Source organism: Felis catus, chromosome A2 (genome assembly GCF_018350175.1).
Source record: "Felis catus isolate Fca126 chromosome A2, F.catus_Fca126_mat1.0, whole genome shotgun sequence".
Taxonomy (NCBI): Eukaryota; Metazoa; Chordata; class Mammalia; order Carnivora; family Felidae; genus Felis; species Felis catus.
The window spans coordinates 32816156-32833641 of record NC_058369.1 but is presented as its reverse complement, the minus strand read 5'-3'; the positions used below and the strand labels follow the sequence as shown (position 1 = coordinate 32833641).

The 17486-nt window shown below is 43.6% G+C and overlaps 1 protein-coding gene across 18 annotated transcripts in view; it reads left to right on the top strand.

The window, feature by feature from the left end:
• MAGI1 (membrane associated guanylate kinase, WW and PDZ domain containing 1) overlaps positions 1-12627 on the top strand; it is a 638028-nt gene extending 625401 nt beyond the window's left edge. For 13 of the 18 annotated variants that reach the window (XM_023249926.2, XM_023249923.2, XM_023249922.2 and 10 more), the window contains 5 exons: positions 1055-1148; positions 1294-1354; positions 2252-2395; positions 4841-4979; positions 9038-12627. In XM_023249926.2, coding sequence (XP_023105694.1) covers positions 1055-1148; positions 1294-1354; positions 2252-2395; positions 4841-4979; positions 9038-9771 — 1172 coding nt within the window. In that variant the 3' untranslated portion in view covers positions 9772-12627. Of the gene's footprint in view, positions 1-1054; positions 1149-1293; positions 1355-2251; positions 2396-4654; positions 4817-4840; positions 4980-7051; positions 7141-9037 lie in introns of those variants that run through there. The other 5 variants (XM_023249929.2, XM_023249927.2, XM_023249932.2 and 2 more) reach the window with 2 other exon arrangements.
• The last annotated feature ends 4859 nt before the right edge of the window (positions 12628-17486 follow it).

The window sequence follows — 17486 nt, the reverse complement described above, 5'->3', positions numbered from 1 at the left end:
CTAGGAATTAAATAGGCACTCATAGCCTAATCTTAGAACCTAACCACCACATGTAGTATTTTCTTGATGAGAAGATTGATACCAAGTTCCAAATAGTCAACCTAAAATTAAATACGAAAGTGCAGCTTGCTCATAACTGCTTGCTATCTGCTTTGATCGTAATGGAGAAATAATTAGTAAAAAAATATATAACCATCACTATATAAGTGATTAAATTTTAATACATGCATGTTGGTGTGCAGTCTGTAGGGCATGCTCTTGAGTGTTTTCAAATTCTGGATCTCCAGACTTCTAGAGATTAATGAAGTTGCTTATGAATGTGGTTAGCGGAGAAGAAAGTCAATTTACCTAAGAATATAATTATATTCATTCCATTAGGGTGGCTTCATGATTTATACAACTTCTATTTACAAACTCTGCCTCTAACTAATGCAGGTTTTAAAGTTAATTTTTCATCAGTGATTCTAGACGAGATCTGTGTAGAAGTCTACATTTTCAGTTGTGCTTCATTAAAAGCACTGGGGAGGAAGGTAGATGTGTGTGTGTGTGTGTGTGTGTGTAGTTATCAAGATGTTAGCACACTTCTGATTGTAATATTCACATGAGGAAATCAAGCGGACTCTGCTCATATTGCTGATAAATTGCAGGAAACAGTAATAGAGACATTTGTTATTAGTCCGTCCAATCCTGGGCAGTAATGCCAGTGTGGTGCCGTGCTTTGAAGGGGCTGCCATTTTTAAGTGTCAGGGAGGGAGAGACACTTCCCTCGGTTACAATTTTAGGGAAGCATTTTTGGGGGCAAACTTCTCCGTTCATTTGCGGGGATGTCGGTTGGGAGGAGGGTGATGGGGGCGTACGTGGCTCTCACATGGTAGAATATCTTAGAATGGTTCTGTGAACTCTTGCTTAGAAATTCCAGTCAGGACGGTTTCAAACAGTGATAGGGAAACCAGGCGTGTCACTCAGATGTGGGACTTCTGCATACCTCCTGCTTTGATGATCTCTCCTCTGGGGCCCTCATTCTGCTGCGCTCTGTCTCTCCCTCTCCCTGCAGAGTCCTCAAATGCCACTTTGTTGACCAACGCAGAGAAGATTGCCACCATCACCACCACACACGCCCCTTCTCAGCAAGGGGCCCAGGAGACCAGGTCAGACATAACTTTGGTTGCTTTTGTTAGTTTTAAGGGGAAACAACTAACTCCTGGTCTGATGATACTCATCCTTGACTTTGTTTTCTTCCCTTCGGTTTCATGGTTTGCTTTGCTTTTACGCTTCTCTCTCTCGCTTTGGCAGGAATACCACCAAACCAAAGCCGGAATCTCAGTTTGAGTTCAAAGCACCCCAGGCAACACAGGTGAGGGCCGTTCTTCTTTTTTTCTGTTTGCTTAGTGCATTTCCTTCCAACTTTCTGAAGCTATTTTTACGAGCTATCTTTTATAAGGTACCCCCAATTAAAATAAATAACCTTTTGTGAGAGGTTGTACTAAATATGAACTCACATTTAGCTGGCTAGGAAATGACATTTTCTGTTACTACCTTTGCAAAATATTCCTAGAAATCCTCTTCTAGGTGGGAAAAAGAAAGAACCGCACTTATCTCAAGGACTGGCCATCAGAGAGAGAGCAAAAGTGCTAATCGCTACTCGGGGTATTCATGCCTGTATTTATGCCAAGAGAGGTCTTTTTTTGTTAAGGTGTTTCCCAGGCGTGGGCATTTCAGGTGAGACCCGGAGAGCCAGCTACCTGTCTGGCAGGGTGGTAGGAGAGAGTGCACTAATACGCAGGTGAAGGAAACTTGGCAGTAATCCGTTCATGGATTCGCTAACCCACTCGAGCTCCTCCTCCTCATCCTGGGTGGGGACCACTCCTCAGATGGGAGGCGGTCGCTCTTGGCATCCTCGTCACAGACACTGTTTTCCAGGCACGTGGCAGGGAGGCCTGTGCAGAATGGCATCACGTAATGAGTTTTCCCGCCACAAATAACGATGTGTGGCCTCACTGATTGCATTTTAACACACGTCTGTTGGTGTGCGGTCGGCAGGCACACTCATGAAATGTCTTCAGATTCTGCATCCGCGAATACGTCAGATGAACGAATGTTAACAAACAGTTGAGAATCACCAGAAGAGGGATAGAGACGGTGCCTTTGTGTCAGATCACCATTTCGGAGAATATTTGGGAAGCGGTGGGAAGAAGAAATATGTGTGGGTATGCGTTCTCCCCTGAATGACCGCATTTCATTTTTTAAATAGGAGCAAGATTTTTACACTGTGGAACTAGAGAGAGGAGCCAAGGGATTTGGCTTTAGTCTTCGAGGGGGCCGAGAATATAACATGGACCTCTATGTTCTGCGCTTAGCAGAGGATGGTCCAGCAGAAAGGTGTGGAAAGATGAGGGTAAGTAGGAAGAGGAGTCTGGAAAAATAAGTCATCTCCAGTGGCTTTTTGACATGATGTGGCTAGAACCTTCTTGTTCCTGAGAACTACATTTCATACTGCTTTCAGAACACTCTAAAATGCGTGACTCCCGCCTCGGGTGTATTTCTCCCTAAAGCATAGTTGATGGTAACTGCTAAAGTTAGGTGAGCCCTTCTGATTGTTCAGGGATGAATGAAGAATTGGAATTTCATGCAAACTTACTGAAGTAAAAATCAGTCCTGTGTCCGTAGTTCTTCTACTTAATCTCATATGGTAGGCGCATCATTTCACAGCAAATCCTAGGATTTACCAGGATGCTTAGAGAGCAGGAAGTCCCTCTAGTCTTGTAGGTTCTGGGTGGTGAGCTCCATTCAGTGTCCTGCTAGTCACCAGGTCTTACTTTAGCCTCAGGAGCAGGTCGACTCTGCCTCAGGAAAGGCCCCACATCTCCAAGCGGGAACATTCACAGTTTGTCTGCAGTAGTCAGAGTTGCAAATTTTAAATCTACACATGCCAAAAGATCACTCTCTTCTTTTTAGGAATCTGGTATCTGTTACTGTGTATGCATGTGTCACTTTTCTGGGGGGGATTAGATGGCTTAAAAAAAAATGGATAGGTCACGTAGATGGAAGCATATGCATAGGGAGCAGTTTGCTACAAATGAAGAGGAATCAAGACGGTCAGGTCAGGAAAGGAAAAAAGTGCACGAAGCTGGTCCAGAGCAGAAAGAGGGAAAAAAGTGACCAAAGGTAGGGAACTTAATATTTGTATATGAGGCATAGTCTCTTGCTTGTTAAATTTCTACAGATTGAATTTTAATGAACCTTTTTTAAATATTTATTCTTGAGAGAGAGACAGAATGAGAATCTCAAGCAGGCTCTGCTCTGTCATCGTGGAGCCCAACACGGGGCTCAAACTCCCCAACTGTGATATCATGACCTGAGCTGAAAGCAAGAATCGGACGCTTAACCGACTGAGCCACTGAGGTGCCCCTTTGAGCGTTTTTTTTTTTTTTAATTGAGAAAGTGGACCATGCATATGGGTATAAAAAATTAGTGAAAAATAGTGCATAGTAAAAATACAGTTTCCAAAATCAGACTATATTACCAGTTTCTTGTGTATTCTTTTTTAATGCATATACATGTACAATTTGTACATATACAAAGAAATATATAAACTCTATTTTCCTTTTGTTTAAGTTTCACACACATTGGTTATGCTTTTCCATGTCTTAGCTTACTTCAAAAAAGTTTCTGATGGAGTGAAATCTTACCATGGTATTTTGTGTAATGCTGTATAGTTCTCAAGACACATTTACAGTAGTGACCAGTTTCGTCCTCACAGCTTGGTAGGAATGAGTTGTTAACATCCCCTTCTACAGATAAGAAATTGAGTTCCAGGAAGTTAAAGGATTTGAACAAGATCTGGTAGCTAACAAGTGATAGGACTCGAATTCAAGACCTTAATCTCCAAAGCCAGTGCTTTTCCTCTTCTGCCTTCTGGAAGATAAGCTCCTTGAGAGCGGGGATCTTGCCTGTCTTGTTCACTTCTTTATCTCCGGTGCCTAGAATAGTAGCTGACACATCGTAAATGCAGCATCATTGTATAGGCATGGTTGTGTTCTCATCAGAAAGCTCTCCGTGGGCAGCAGTTACTTCTAAGCTCACTCACAGCTCAGCTGGCAAGATTCAGTGTCCCTTGGGCTGTTGGCCCTACCTCTCCCTCATGTCATCACAGACTCTGTAGGGTCGCTCAGCCCATGCGTCAGAGTGAACAAGTGAGAGGACAAAAAAAAGGGGGGGGGGCACATAAGACAGAAGCCAAAAGTATTTTGTAACCTTAGCTTTGAACTGATATCACGTCACATTTGCCATATTCTTTTTGTTAGGAGCAAGTGACTAATTCCAGCCCACATTCAAAGGGAAGGAGGGGCGCCTGTGTGGCTCACTTGGTTGGGCGTCCGACTTCGGCTCAGGTCATGATCTCACAGACTGTGAGTTTGAGCCCGCGTCGGGCTCTGTGCTGACAGCTCGGAGCCTGGAGCCTGTCTGTGTCTCCCTCTCTGTCTCTGCCCTCCCTCCCTTGCTCGCACTCTCTCTCTCTCTCAAAAATGAAAGTTAAAAAAAAATTTTTTAATTAACATTTTCTGTACTGTTTTATTTTTTTCTCTTAACACTTGCACTTTCTAACCTACACATTTTTCTCTAATTTTCTTGTTAATTGTCTTTCTCCCATTAGAATTTCATCTCCCTGAGGGCAAAGGCTTTTGTTACTTTCACTGCTGGACTATGCAACAGAAGATTTTCTGGACTAGACTCCATAAATACTTAGTAAATCAATAAATGGAAGAACTTTACATCCTAGAGCACCTCAGCGGCCGGTGAAGCCCTTTGCGATCTTCTCATTTTGTCCTCTCTTTGGCAGATTGGTGATGAAATCTTAGAGATCAATGGCGAGACCACCAAAAACATGAAGCATTCTCGGGCTATAGAACTGATTAAGAATGGTGGCCGCAGGGTGCGTCTGTTTCTGAAGCGGGGAGACGGCTCCGTACCAGAATATGGTGGGTCAAACTATGAAAACATCCCTTCCTTCCCTGGCATGACTCCATGAATTTGTCTCCAGAACTACAGCAGGAAAGTCTTTTTGTTTCCCCCTGTTCACCAGTGTCTTACCAGCCTTTCGCACCATGTGATTATTTGCCTCGCTTGTTCTGAAATCTCTACACATTTCATCCTCTTGCTTGCTTACGTGGACTGGGACGTGGCCTAAGACAAGATCTTTATAGCCCCCTTCTGATAATCAGAGAGAACATTCTGTCTAGTCCCACCAAGAGTGAAGGAATGTTTGTTTGAACTGTGCCAAACTGTTTCTCAGATCCAATTGTTAGCACAAAAATGACTATACTCCTTTTCAGAAGCAGGAAAGCAGGTTTCCTGAGTGATATGTTGAGGCACAATTCTCTCTCTCTCTCTCTCTCTCTCTCTCTCTTTTTTTTTTGTTTTCTTTTTTGGTTTCTTGATGTTTTTACTGAAGAGGTGTGAAATTTTGAGATGATTTGGGGGCCTTGCTCACCTCCTTTATGCTCTGTATACGACACTTCCGCATCCCCGCCCCCCCTTGCTGGTCCCTACCCCCAATCAGACCACCCGAGCCCACTACTCTAAAACAAACGAAACTGTTGATATATTAGCCATATGTTTTTAGATGAAAAAGGATGAAATAGATTCCCAGTGCTCATCATGAGGGAAACATGTTACTATATACCTTTCCTATGGGGAAAGCCAGGTTATACATAGAGTTCCTTTGTCATATGTGTAGACATGATTTGAGTAAACAGCAATGATCTTTACCTAGCTTAGTGTTCTGATGGCAAAATGCTGTATTTTATAATAATTATGTCCTATTTATTTGAGAGTCTTGTTTAAAATAAAAAAAAAAAATCTATGCCCTAGATGTAGGGCTTCTCTTCCCAACCAAAGGTCTACAAAAGTTTCTATAGAAACTGTGATTGAATGGTCCCCATATACGTTGGTCCCCTTTATTAGGGATTGATCTGTTATCGCCCTCTTTTCTGAAAGTCATTCTGCACAATTCCCAGCTGCATTTTGGACTTGATCAGATCCTTAATTCAGAGGCAGCTCAAAGAAAAGGAGAACTCCTTTGAAGGACAATCTTCCCAGGTGTTGGACACTCATACAGGTGTAGACTACAAGGGGCCCAAGGTGGGAGGAGGGAGGAAATCCGATGAGGCCCCTTTAGACAAGGCCAACCACAGGGGAGGTATTCTGACAACATTAAGACGTCACAGCTGTGCACTGTGCTAAACCTCTGACCATAGGTGTATCGATGCCACTGAAACTGTGTAACATTGTCTCCCTTTCTGTCTTCCCTATGCTTCTGTTGGATGTGATATTTCATTTGAGAATCATCGTCAATAACCTGTGTACCTTCTCAAAACCTATGTCTGTTGCACTGAGGATGAAAATCCAACACTAACAAATGTTCTTTGGGCTAAAAATAAAGATCCTTTAAATACTCATTTTTCCAAGAAGGGTTGAACATGCCAGATTTGTGCTGCTGTAATGTCTCATGCGTCATTTGGACTAAATCTCTCTAATTCTATTGATTAGAGTCACAAATGGGTTATAATATGTTAAGTTCCAATATTTTTCTGACTTGATTGGAACCTGCTTCTCTGTGAGGCTATTTTTGTAATGAGTTTTTTGTACTTAATTTAACTGCCGCGGTCTTCGGGTGGGGGGAGGGAGGGACCTCTGGTCTTCCGTTGTTTATTGTTAATGCACTCCTCTATGCCAGCTTGTCATTGTTCCAGTTGTTTGAAAAAAAAAAAAAAAAGAAAGAAAAAAGGATGCATCCATTGTCTGGGTTCTTGAGTCACCTTATATGGCTGTCTGAAAAATGTCACTGTTCGATTGCGGTCTCTGCAGCCTTATTTGAGTGTTGCCTTAGACTGTCTGACTGGACAAATAAACTCTCTTTGCCCCATGTTAACAAATGCAGATTTTTTTTTCTTTCCTCTGTGTTATAGGGAATCTAAATGTTCAACTTTTTCTCTTTCTCTCTTTCTCTTTCTGTCTGACTGTTCTTGGTGCTGGGCCCTCCCTTCTACAGCGATGATACCTCCTAATATCGCTGCATGTATGAGAAATGAAAAGCTCGGGGAGGCTTGCTTCTACCTTATGGGCCATAATCAAACTACGGTTTGTAGCTCAATCAATACTAGGTGTTTCTGTGCTGTGGCCTAATTTCCTCATTGCTTCTGCTTAGCTCTATTTTGATATGTTTGGCAATTCATTCTGAGCACCCTGCGTTCTTTGAATTGTAAGTACACCGCTGACCCCTATTGAAGTCTTGCTCTCCCTTACCTTAAAAGTAGGTGTAAGGAAGCCCAAGGTTAGATTTATGAGAGTGAGCATAGAGCACCTACCCATACCCAAATCTTAAAATGTTCCCATAAGCTCCTGTTTGTGTTAATTCTAACAGAAAGAACAAGCCTCGCATCACAGGGCCCTCCCCTAGGTCAGTAAGGCTTTGTTAGACAGAGGGACGACATTTTCTGCTCAGTCAGCTCGTGGGAAACTACGGCCCAGAGTCCAAATCCTGTCCAGAGCCTGTTTTTCTAAGTAAAGTTTTATGGGCTCCTAGCCACGCCCATTTCTTTTATGTGTTGGCTACCACTGCTTTTACACCGGAGTTGCACTTAAGTAGTTACGGCAAACTGTGCAGCCTGGCAAAGCCTGAACAGAAAATTTACAAACCCTGCTGTAGGCTATATTCCCGTTACTACCAAAACCCACCCTAGGTTTTGGCACATCTTTCATGAAGCAGACTGTTTCGCGTTGACCTTGTTGCCTCACGAAATCCTTGAAAGAGGTCCTGCGATTCCTGCATCACCCTGGTTTGCCCTCCACACGGCAGCACGTTGTTTCCGGTGTTTCCAGTGTCTTGCCTGGAATCCTACGATGTGTGTTACCGTGTTAGTTGCAACAGAGCATCCCTGCTTTGAAAAGAGCTTTCATAATTTCCCGATGCAACCTAAAACATCTGCTGTGTCATTTCAAATTGTTTAATAATAAATAGGAGCCCCCATGGGCTGTTCTGCTTTAAAATATAGATGCCTTGATGTTGTAAGGAGCAGTCCAGTGACTCCACAGCCCCCCGGATGCAATTATGGCTGCCTTGTGTAGTCTAATACTAAGGAAAGTACCTCTAAAAGATTTCATCTGCACCCCCTCTAATGTCAACCTCTATTCCACTCCCTTTCATTTGTCAGGAAACTCCACATTTTAAAAATAATTTCTTAAACATAACCCAAAATTAGAGAAAAGTATTGAATACAATTCACAAAGGTAGAATGTTTAATGGACCCTCACATTACCCGTCACCTGTCCCAGTCATCAACATCCGGCTGTGTTGCCTCTATAATCCCCTTTGCCCGACACCCTGGATTTTTTTTTGTTTTTTAAGAGAAGTGTTTTAAAATAGTATACTTTGCATGCAGTACAACGCATAAAGCTTGAGCGTACCGCACAGGCTTTTTTTTTTTTTTAACCTCTCTATACACCCATTTAATGACCCTGATCAAAATATAGACTCCCCAAAATTCCCTCATGCCCTTCCAGGCCAATAACCTAGAGAATCTTTAAGCAAGATAAAATAAGTATTCTTTATAGAAAAGAATGTTTTCTATTGTGGGGGCTGGGAGGGGGGCAAGAAGGGTGGGCAGGGGGCAAGGGTTAGTGGGTGGGGAAGGCAGAGCAAGAGATAGTTAGGGTGGGATGTTCTGGTACTTTTGGATTACCCTGTTTGGGTTGTGCCTTGCAAGACTGGAGTCCCCACTGACGGCTGTGAGCTCCTTAACGATCTCTGCCCTGAGCACAGCCAACAGTAGCCAGAGGCCGAAAGCCACAAGAACTAAGTCCGTAACCCTCGTGGTTGCAGTCATTCTTCACCGAGATTCAGTTGGCTTTGGCTCTGCCTCCTTTAACAGCTAGCTATTTGTTTGTTGTGACTAATGAGAGCTCAGGCGTGGGAGTGGGGACAGGGGCTGAAGGCCCTGCCGTACCAAACTGTGGCTGTCCTGTATTTTCCCGGCAGACCCCAGCAGCGACCGCCTCGGCCCCGCCGCCGCCGGGGCACAAGGTGTTCCGGAAGTGAGGGCCGCGCCCCCCGACCGCCGACCGCATCCGTCATTGGAGTCCAGTTACCCACCCGATCTTCACAAATCATCACCGCATGGGGAAAAGCGGGCACACGTGAGAGACCCAAAAGGCAGCAGAGAGTATATCAGACACCCCACTGAGCATCACACATGGAACGGAACTTCTAGAAAACCCGACAGCGGGGCTTGCCGACCCAAGGACCGGGCAGCGGAGGGACGCAGAGAGGCACCCCCGGAGCGGCCGGTGCCCAATGGCCCCAAGAGGAGGTCCCCGGAGAAGCGCAGAGAAGGCACCCGCAGCGCGGACACCACTCTGGAGAGGAGGGAGAAGCACGAGAAGAGACGAGACGTGTCTCCGGAGCGGAGGCGCGAGCGCTCGCCCACCCGCAGGAGGGACGGCTCGCCCGGCCATCGGAGGCGCTCCCTCGAAAGACTCTTGGATCACACGCGTTCCCCGGAGCGGAGGAGAGGGAGCTCGCCGGAGCGCAGGGCCAAGTCCACCGAGCGCAGGCGCGAGCGCTCCCTGGAGAAGAGGGGCAGGGAGGACAGGGTCGGCCACCGAGAGAGGGAAGAGCCCAGTCTGAGACAGGACGCGGGCAGAAGCTCCAGACACGCCCCCGAGCAGAGAAGGCGACCTTACAAAGAATGTAGCACCGACCTCAGTATCTGAGACTCCGAGGCACATTCCAACCTTTACCGTGTCAAAGGTTCTAAGAGGAAGGTCACAAACGTGAAATAATTTAGTTTCTTACCTTGAGGAAGCGTCCGACCCCCGATGATCCTATAATAGCAACAAACATTTTATGCATTTGAAATCTTATAAGAAAAAAGAAAAAATATATATATATATGAAAAGTGTTGTGCCTGATGTATAATATTAAAGAAAGTATTTTTAAATGCATACTTTTTTTGGAAATTATTTGCCAAATGCTGCCCCGAAGGGATATAAATTTTGTTTCTACGTGACCTGTAGAATTGTCAAGAATCGTTCCCTTATGGGGGGCAGTCTTTTTCTCTCCTGGTTAAATAGGACTGTTGATCATTTTCTCTAAGGGAAATAATTGATTAAGTTTAATTAATTTGACGTAGATTGTTAGGTAGTGATGTAGTGCTATCCTGTAGTTTAGGAGTTTTTCTTTAAAAAAAAGAGCAAAAAGGCAAAAGTTATATTTGTAGAAGCTGAGGACTCTTTGGGACAGATTAGGATTGTCAATGATCCTAAAATTAAACTGTATGAAGAGACTACTACTGCAAATGAAGGATATTTATAGCTAAACTACACAGCACAAAGAAATGTTGCCTTCTCGAGTCATAGTTGGTTCAGAAAACAGTTTGTACTCTCCCTGGCCATAGAAAGGCACAGAGAGGAGAAGATTGGCCGCCATTGCCCAGACATAGCCCAAGCACGGATAGATGATCAGGTTCATTAGTATCACCAATATCTGATAAGATCTCATTAAGGCAGCACCATCACAGCTTTGCTCAACTACCGGAAGGAACCAACAGTGAACACCTGTGTTGTCTTGTCTGATTTGAGGCCAAATAGTGGATCGAATGGGGAACCATGTGCCCAGTGGGAGGGAACCATGAGAATCCTCCACACAGAAAGTGTGTTCCCCCCTGTGTAGCGTAAGCCCCACTGGGGGCAAGGGAATGAGCGCTGGTGGAAGTTCCCTCTCTGTTGATATTTAAAGAAGTGAGGGTTCGGGGTGCTTCTTCTTAGAAATGCCCATTTCCCTTTGAAACCATAATAAAAGTCTCCAGGATGACTGAAAGGGAAAGCAAGACACAGTCCCAGTGGCTCTAGATCGAGTTGGCAAACCTCTGCCCTCATGACCCTGTCCTTTGAGTCTTTGGACAGCAGAACAAAGCATAACAATTTTTTTCTTTTTAGAATGACCCATTCTTTTGCAATCCCGCAGGAGGTGCGGTTGGGTCGGCTCATAGCCCCAGGATGTGGTTGAAATGGATTACTGCCTAGCTGAGCCAAAACGTTTGCTTGTACCTGTTGGACCACTACAGCAAACCGCTGCTTAGGATGCATTGTGTATTTCTGTAGTACTGTTTTGCATTTCCCATACAGACACACAACTTTGCAAGTCAATCACTGTTGTTCTCATGGTACTGTTTAAGGAAACAATGAAAAAGGAAAAAAAAAATGGAGAAAACCAGTCAGTCCTTGTGTGTACAGAGTTAAAAATTGTAATTAATAGAGCCTGTTTAAAAAAAAAAACAACTGTTGCCTTTTTTTCTTGTATAAAAGAGAATTTATGACAAAAAATTTAGCTGTGAGGAATGTGATACGTGTTTATATTTCTGAATATGGAACAAATTGATTCATTGGGATATATTTTAATGTAATCTAAATCAGGTATGTAAAGCTGTTTTAAAATGGGAGACAATATAAGTAATTCTCTAAAGCTTTAGTCGGTTTGGATACCATCATTTCCTCCATGGGGAGCCTGCTTGTGAATTATTAAGCTCTGTTTGCATTCTCTGTTCTGTTCTTCACTCATTTCTTGCCGTGTGCTATGGACTTAATGCTCTTTCTGTATTGATGAAAAGCAGTATGTGGGCCAATCTTTTTATAAAACACTATGCATATATAAATATCACATTGTTCATAGCTTTATTTGACTTATGGGTTTATACATAACATAGAATGAGTACCTATAGCTGTGTGGACATGTACAAAACTAGTTCCTTTCCTGGAACAGAGACCGTGTACATTCTGTAGCTGCAAAGGAGGAAAAGGGTCTGTGACCGCGATCTTTATTATCAGTTTTCCACGCGAAGCAAGCATTGAGCTGTGGTAGGGAGGCCGAGGGAGAACACGACTGAACAATGGCATTCTTTTTCATCAGGTTCCTAGGAGCCCACATGGGGATTTTATTCCTAAGGCTCCACTGCTAGGAATTTTCTCGCTGTTTCTAGCAAAATCTGTGGTGTTAAATGATCGATGCTCTCGCTTGTGGTCCAGAGTTTTAAATAAATGAAATCAAGGTGGATTTGGGGGAGTGCGTCGTGAAATTAACAACTTAATGTCTTTCTTGTCGTCAGAGGTGATATTTGACATTTTAAAATCTGTGTGCTACCCACCTGGGCTTAGTCTTCACCAGTCCGTGAAGACTTGATGTGACAGTTTCCTCTGACTGCCACACATCAGATTTGCTTTGGGAATACTGTACTGTACAGGGACTATGCATTAAGCAGAAAGATCTAGTTTTCTCTGAACTACTGTAACCTTAGATTGGAGACGGATTCTTGTGAGCCTACTTTCCCTAATCCCCCACTTCATGTAAATGTCTTGATGAGAGATGATGGATGAGTATTTTGTATGATTAAATCAAACCATTGAAGAATCCCCCACCCACCCGTTACACAGTTGATGCCTGAAAGAATGTTGGTTGGGGGGGTGGGGGAGAACTCAACACCCTACTTGTATTTTTTAAGTTTCTTTTGTGAAAGATTTTTTAATGCATTTTTACTGTAAAAATACATGGAAATGTATGCATTCCATAACCACTATTGCTTCTGGATTGGTATCTTTCTTGTCTCTGCGTTGTCTCAAGTGTATCACGGTCAAGTAATCAAATGAGGGTGTCTGGCTCCAACTCAGTGCAATGACCCAATGCATGTCGTTCTTTTGAAAGGGAAGGAATTATGCCTTTGCAACAGTAGTCCAGTGCCTTGCTACTCAAATTGTGGTCCGTGGACCACCTGCCTCATCATCCCTGGACTGTGTATTAAAAATGCAGAATCTCAGGCCCACCCTAGACCTCCTGAGTAGGGCTGTGCCTTTAACAAGACCCCCAGCTAATTCGAATGCACCTGAAGCTTGAACAGCACAGTATATCTCGAAACCCCGGTAAAAGGCAAGACCTGCCAAGCCATGTGCTTCTCACTTCCTAACGGTGATCTTGAACAAGTTCCTTAACCCCTTCTTAAGCCTCACTTTCCTCTTCAAACAGGCATATCTCAGAGTTGGTAAGAATGAAATGCAAAGTGTTTAGCACACCTCTGGCAATCAGAACGATCTTCAGTAGATGATCCTAAAAAAACTTTGCCGGGGAGCCACTGGGTGACTCAGACAGTTAAGGGTCTGACTTCGGCTCAGGTCATGATCTCACTGCTCGTGGGTTTGAGCCCCATGTCCGGCTCTGTGCTGACAGCTCAGAGCCTGGAGCCTGCTTCAGATTCTGTCTCTGTCTCTCTGTCTCTCTCTGCCCCTTCCCTGCTCACACTCTCACTCTGTCTCTCTCTTTCAAAAACAAACATTTTAAAAAACTTTTTTTTTTTCTTTTTTGGAGGAGGAGGATTTCGGCCTGGTAGTGGCTGTTCTCTTTCCATTGTCCTGGTTTATTTCCCAATGAAGAAATCTATTCTCACTTTAGTAAAATGAGGAAGAAGCCCTTCTGTTTTAATTCCAAAGGTGATGAAGAGTGTGGCCCATGCTACTTCACAAGCATAACTGTGAAGCATAAAATCTAAAACTGAAATGCTGTGCTATGAAGATTAAGATGAAAATAATCTCAAAGCATACCTTTTAGAGCTAGAGATATAAAGCGGAGTTAGACGTGAGCCTAACTAGTCCTATCAGATGAAAAGCTTTGACGTGTGTCCTCGCTGATCATGTCATTTCTAATGACCTTCCAATTTCCTTCACGCATACACATTGTTCCTTTGGTATGCCTTAGAAGTTAGGGCTTTCCTATAGAACCTAGGTTCCTGGGCATTCAGAAAGGTATTGTGTTTAATAATAGGCCTTCCTACAGTCCATCTCTTTTGCTGTATTTTGCTTTATTTTGTCACCAGCATGGTAATTACGGACACTGTTCACTGCCCTCGTATCTCTTTTGTTAAAGATGGCACCTATAAATGGGCCCTGGCTTACCTGATCATTGAAGCTATTTGTAAAGCCCTTACATCCCACAAGTTCTTTGCCTGCCATAAATAGTCACACTAAAAAGAATGTGCTGGGACTCCATTAGAGCTGGATAATACAGCTGGACTTTTCCTGCTGATGGCCAATCCAAGACCACCTTTGATGGTCTGCATTAATCGTCAAAGGAAGTTCCTCAAGGTGATTTGTCTTATAATCAGGCAGCATCCTCAGCATTGTGGGTGTTCAGCACGGTAAGATTCTCCTGCTTTTGAAATCTGCATCGTTACAAGCTCCTAAGAAAGGAAATGACAAAACTCAGGCCTTTCCAATGCAATTATTTGGGGTGTTTTCTCAGGAACAGGGCTTTTGTGAACATTTTTTTGACGAGTACAACTCAACAATATATTGATGTGTGGTGTTCTTCATTAGGAGCTGGAGTAAGGTGGTTTTTCTTCTCTAGCCTCGTTGTTAGAGGAATGCTGGGTCCAAAACACAAGATCCTTTTGAAAGCACATGCATTGAAGCAAGGTGTTATGAACAGTAAATACTCAAGTGTCACATGTGACAGCTGCCATCTACTCTATCACTGTTCTACCTAACTGGAAAGTCTCCATTGTCACATCTCTTGAGGAAATAAGGACTTGATCTGCCCAGCCTGGAGCTCTATACACCTACAAGCACTGTCCTTTTAAGTATATTTATATCTCAGGGAATAAAGTCTGATCTCAATGGATCAAAGCCTTGAAGAGAAAATAGCTCAGAAAGGTTGCTAATTCTTACCTGTGTAATAGGCAAGGCTTATTACTCTTTTCATTCTTGGAACACATAATAAGAGTTAACTCTGTGCCATTGCATGGCAGGGCTGGAAATCCCTCCTTCCTGGTCCCAGGAATTCATAGCCGGGTGGGAAAAGCGAACAAACACATCCAAATGAACCACACATCAAGCAGAAGCCCAGGCTACATGAGAGTCATTAATAGGGGATGTAGGCAAATTGAGAAAGCCTAGAATTCCAGAAGGAAGAGAAGGAGGTAACTGGGGAAAGAAGGAGAGAAGGGCAGCCTGAGGCAAGGGAGGGAGTGTGGTCCCAGATGGAAGGAGCTACACCATGAAGCCCAGGCGGCCTTGTTCTGAATTTTAGACTTCAGAGTAACAAGGGTCTGTTGAAGAGTAACGGAGCCCCTGGGGAGCTGTGTGTACTGTTGGGGGGGAGGGCGGGGTTGTGCAGGGTGGAGGCGAGTGACCCGGCTCAGGTTTGAGCTGCAGGACGATGACCTTGAGCAGTAGGGACAGGGGTCTGAGGAGGGTGGGAGCTCTAGCACGGTCCAGGAAGGAACTCCGAGCCTGAAAAACCATTCTAGATAAAGCAGGATTTCTCAGAACTGAAAAGTCCCCAGGCCCATGTTTATCATCCTATTGCAAGAATTCATTTTCTTTCCAGCCTAAATCCTTCTACCTCCTCTTGTCTATACCTTTGTAAATACCTGCAGAACACCCTGTACCTGATTTCTCCTGTCAAAGCCAATCATTACTATTCTACCCGGTGTTCTGAATTTACAAATTCCCACCTCACCACCATTTTTTTTTTCTTCAGACCCTGGTTTCAAACCTTGTAATCTTATTTTCATTTTTTTCTTTTCCTTCCTTCCTTCCTTCCTTCCTTCCTTCCTTCCTTCCTTCCTTCCTTCCTTCCTTCTTTCTTTTTCTTTCTTTCTTTCTTTCTTTCTTTCTTTCTTTCTTTCTTTCTTTCTTTCTTTTGAGATTAGCCACATTTTTCTCAAGCTATAGAGTCCACCAAGTATTACACAGTCTTTGTCAGACATTCCCTGTGTTTGAGTGTGGAAAACGGAACCATTCCTATAATAGCCTGCTTTGAAAAGCGGTAGTTTTATTTTTTAATTTACAAAATGAATTCACACTTTATTAAATATTCAAGTATGTCAGGAGAGTATAAAATAAAAGACGACGTCATTCCTTACCATCTGTCAATCCCCGTTCAGAGAAGAAACCGTTACTAACAGCTTGTTTCATGACATTTATGATCTTTTTCTATTCATATATAAACGTATGTAGGTATATGCCGTTTGGGGTTTTATTTTTATAAAAAATTTTTATAAAAAATGGACCATGCCATGGGGCGCCTGGGTGGCGCAGTCGGTTAAGCGTCCGACTTCAGCCAGGTCACGATCTCGCACTCTGTGAGTTCGAGCCCCGCGTCAGGCTCTGGGCTGATGGCTCAGGGCCTGGAGCCTGTTTCCGATTCTGTGTCTCCCTCTCTCTGCCCCTCCCCCGTTCATGCTCTGTCTCTCTCTGTCCCAAAAATAAATAAACGTTGAAAAAAAAAATTAAAAAAAAAAAAAATGGACCATGCCAAAAAAAAATGGTACACACAATTTTAGGCACTGTACCTTTATCTTTTATATTGTAGACAGTTCTCCATGTTATATGTGTGTGTCTAAACATGTAGAATATGTATATACATACATATTTACATACCACATCTCAAATACCTCATTTATTCTATTTCTCTATCCATCCTCTGTCCCTTTCCTCCTGGATTATTCCGATAGACTTCTGACTTTCCCCCCTCCCTTTACCCTTGCCAACCTGCAGCCTCTTTTCCACACAGCAGCCAGAGTGATTCTTCGAAAACGTCAAGTAAAAGGTCAAAGTCCTGACAACAGGCTATGAGGCCTCTGAGCTCCAGCTTCTTTCTCTCTGACCCTTCCTCACCAGTTCCCTTCCAGCCATGCCCCAGGCACACCTCCCAAGCTTCTTAGGGCCTTTGCTCTAACTGGTTCACAAGCCTCTGCCTAGAAAGCTCTTTCCCCAAATATTCATGGCTGACCACCTGTTGAAAATGGCAACTGAATTTCTCTTCTACCCTTTTCTCCTCCACAGCACTTCCGTTTCTGACACCCTGTATCATTTATGTACTTACTTACCGTCTCTATGGTTTATCACCCATTTCCTGCCTCTGGCGTCTGGGCTGGCTTTGTGATCGCGGCACCTATAGGGCCCTGCACTTAGGAAGGCTCCGTGTTTGGTTTAATGCTCCGTCGTCCCCATCTTAAATTTGTAGTAATTTTTGAACACGGAGAGCCACAGCTTCAGTTTGAGCGGGTCTCACAAATGTACATAGCCGGCCTTGTCTTGAATGTAAGCTTCATGAGGACAAGGGTATATCTTCTGAACGCTGATGAATTCCAGCTTCCTGGAACAGGATCCTATTTATAGTAGGTGCACACAGTAGGTACTCAGAAAATAGAAGTATTCTGCTTTCCCTTGGTAGTTTCATGCTCTGAAGTTGACAGCCATCTGTTTACCTAGTCTCTATGGATTACAGAAAAAAATTGGCCACAGTGAACAACCTTATATGAAAAACTTGGTACCCTTGAGTGGTTCTGTTTAACTGCTTTTGAAGGAATACATTGTGACTCCTAGTTCTGTTTTATTTCCGGTGACGCTCGTATTATCGTATTATCGAGACTCCGCATGCT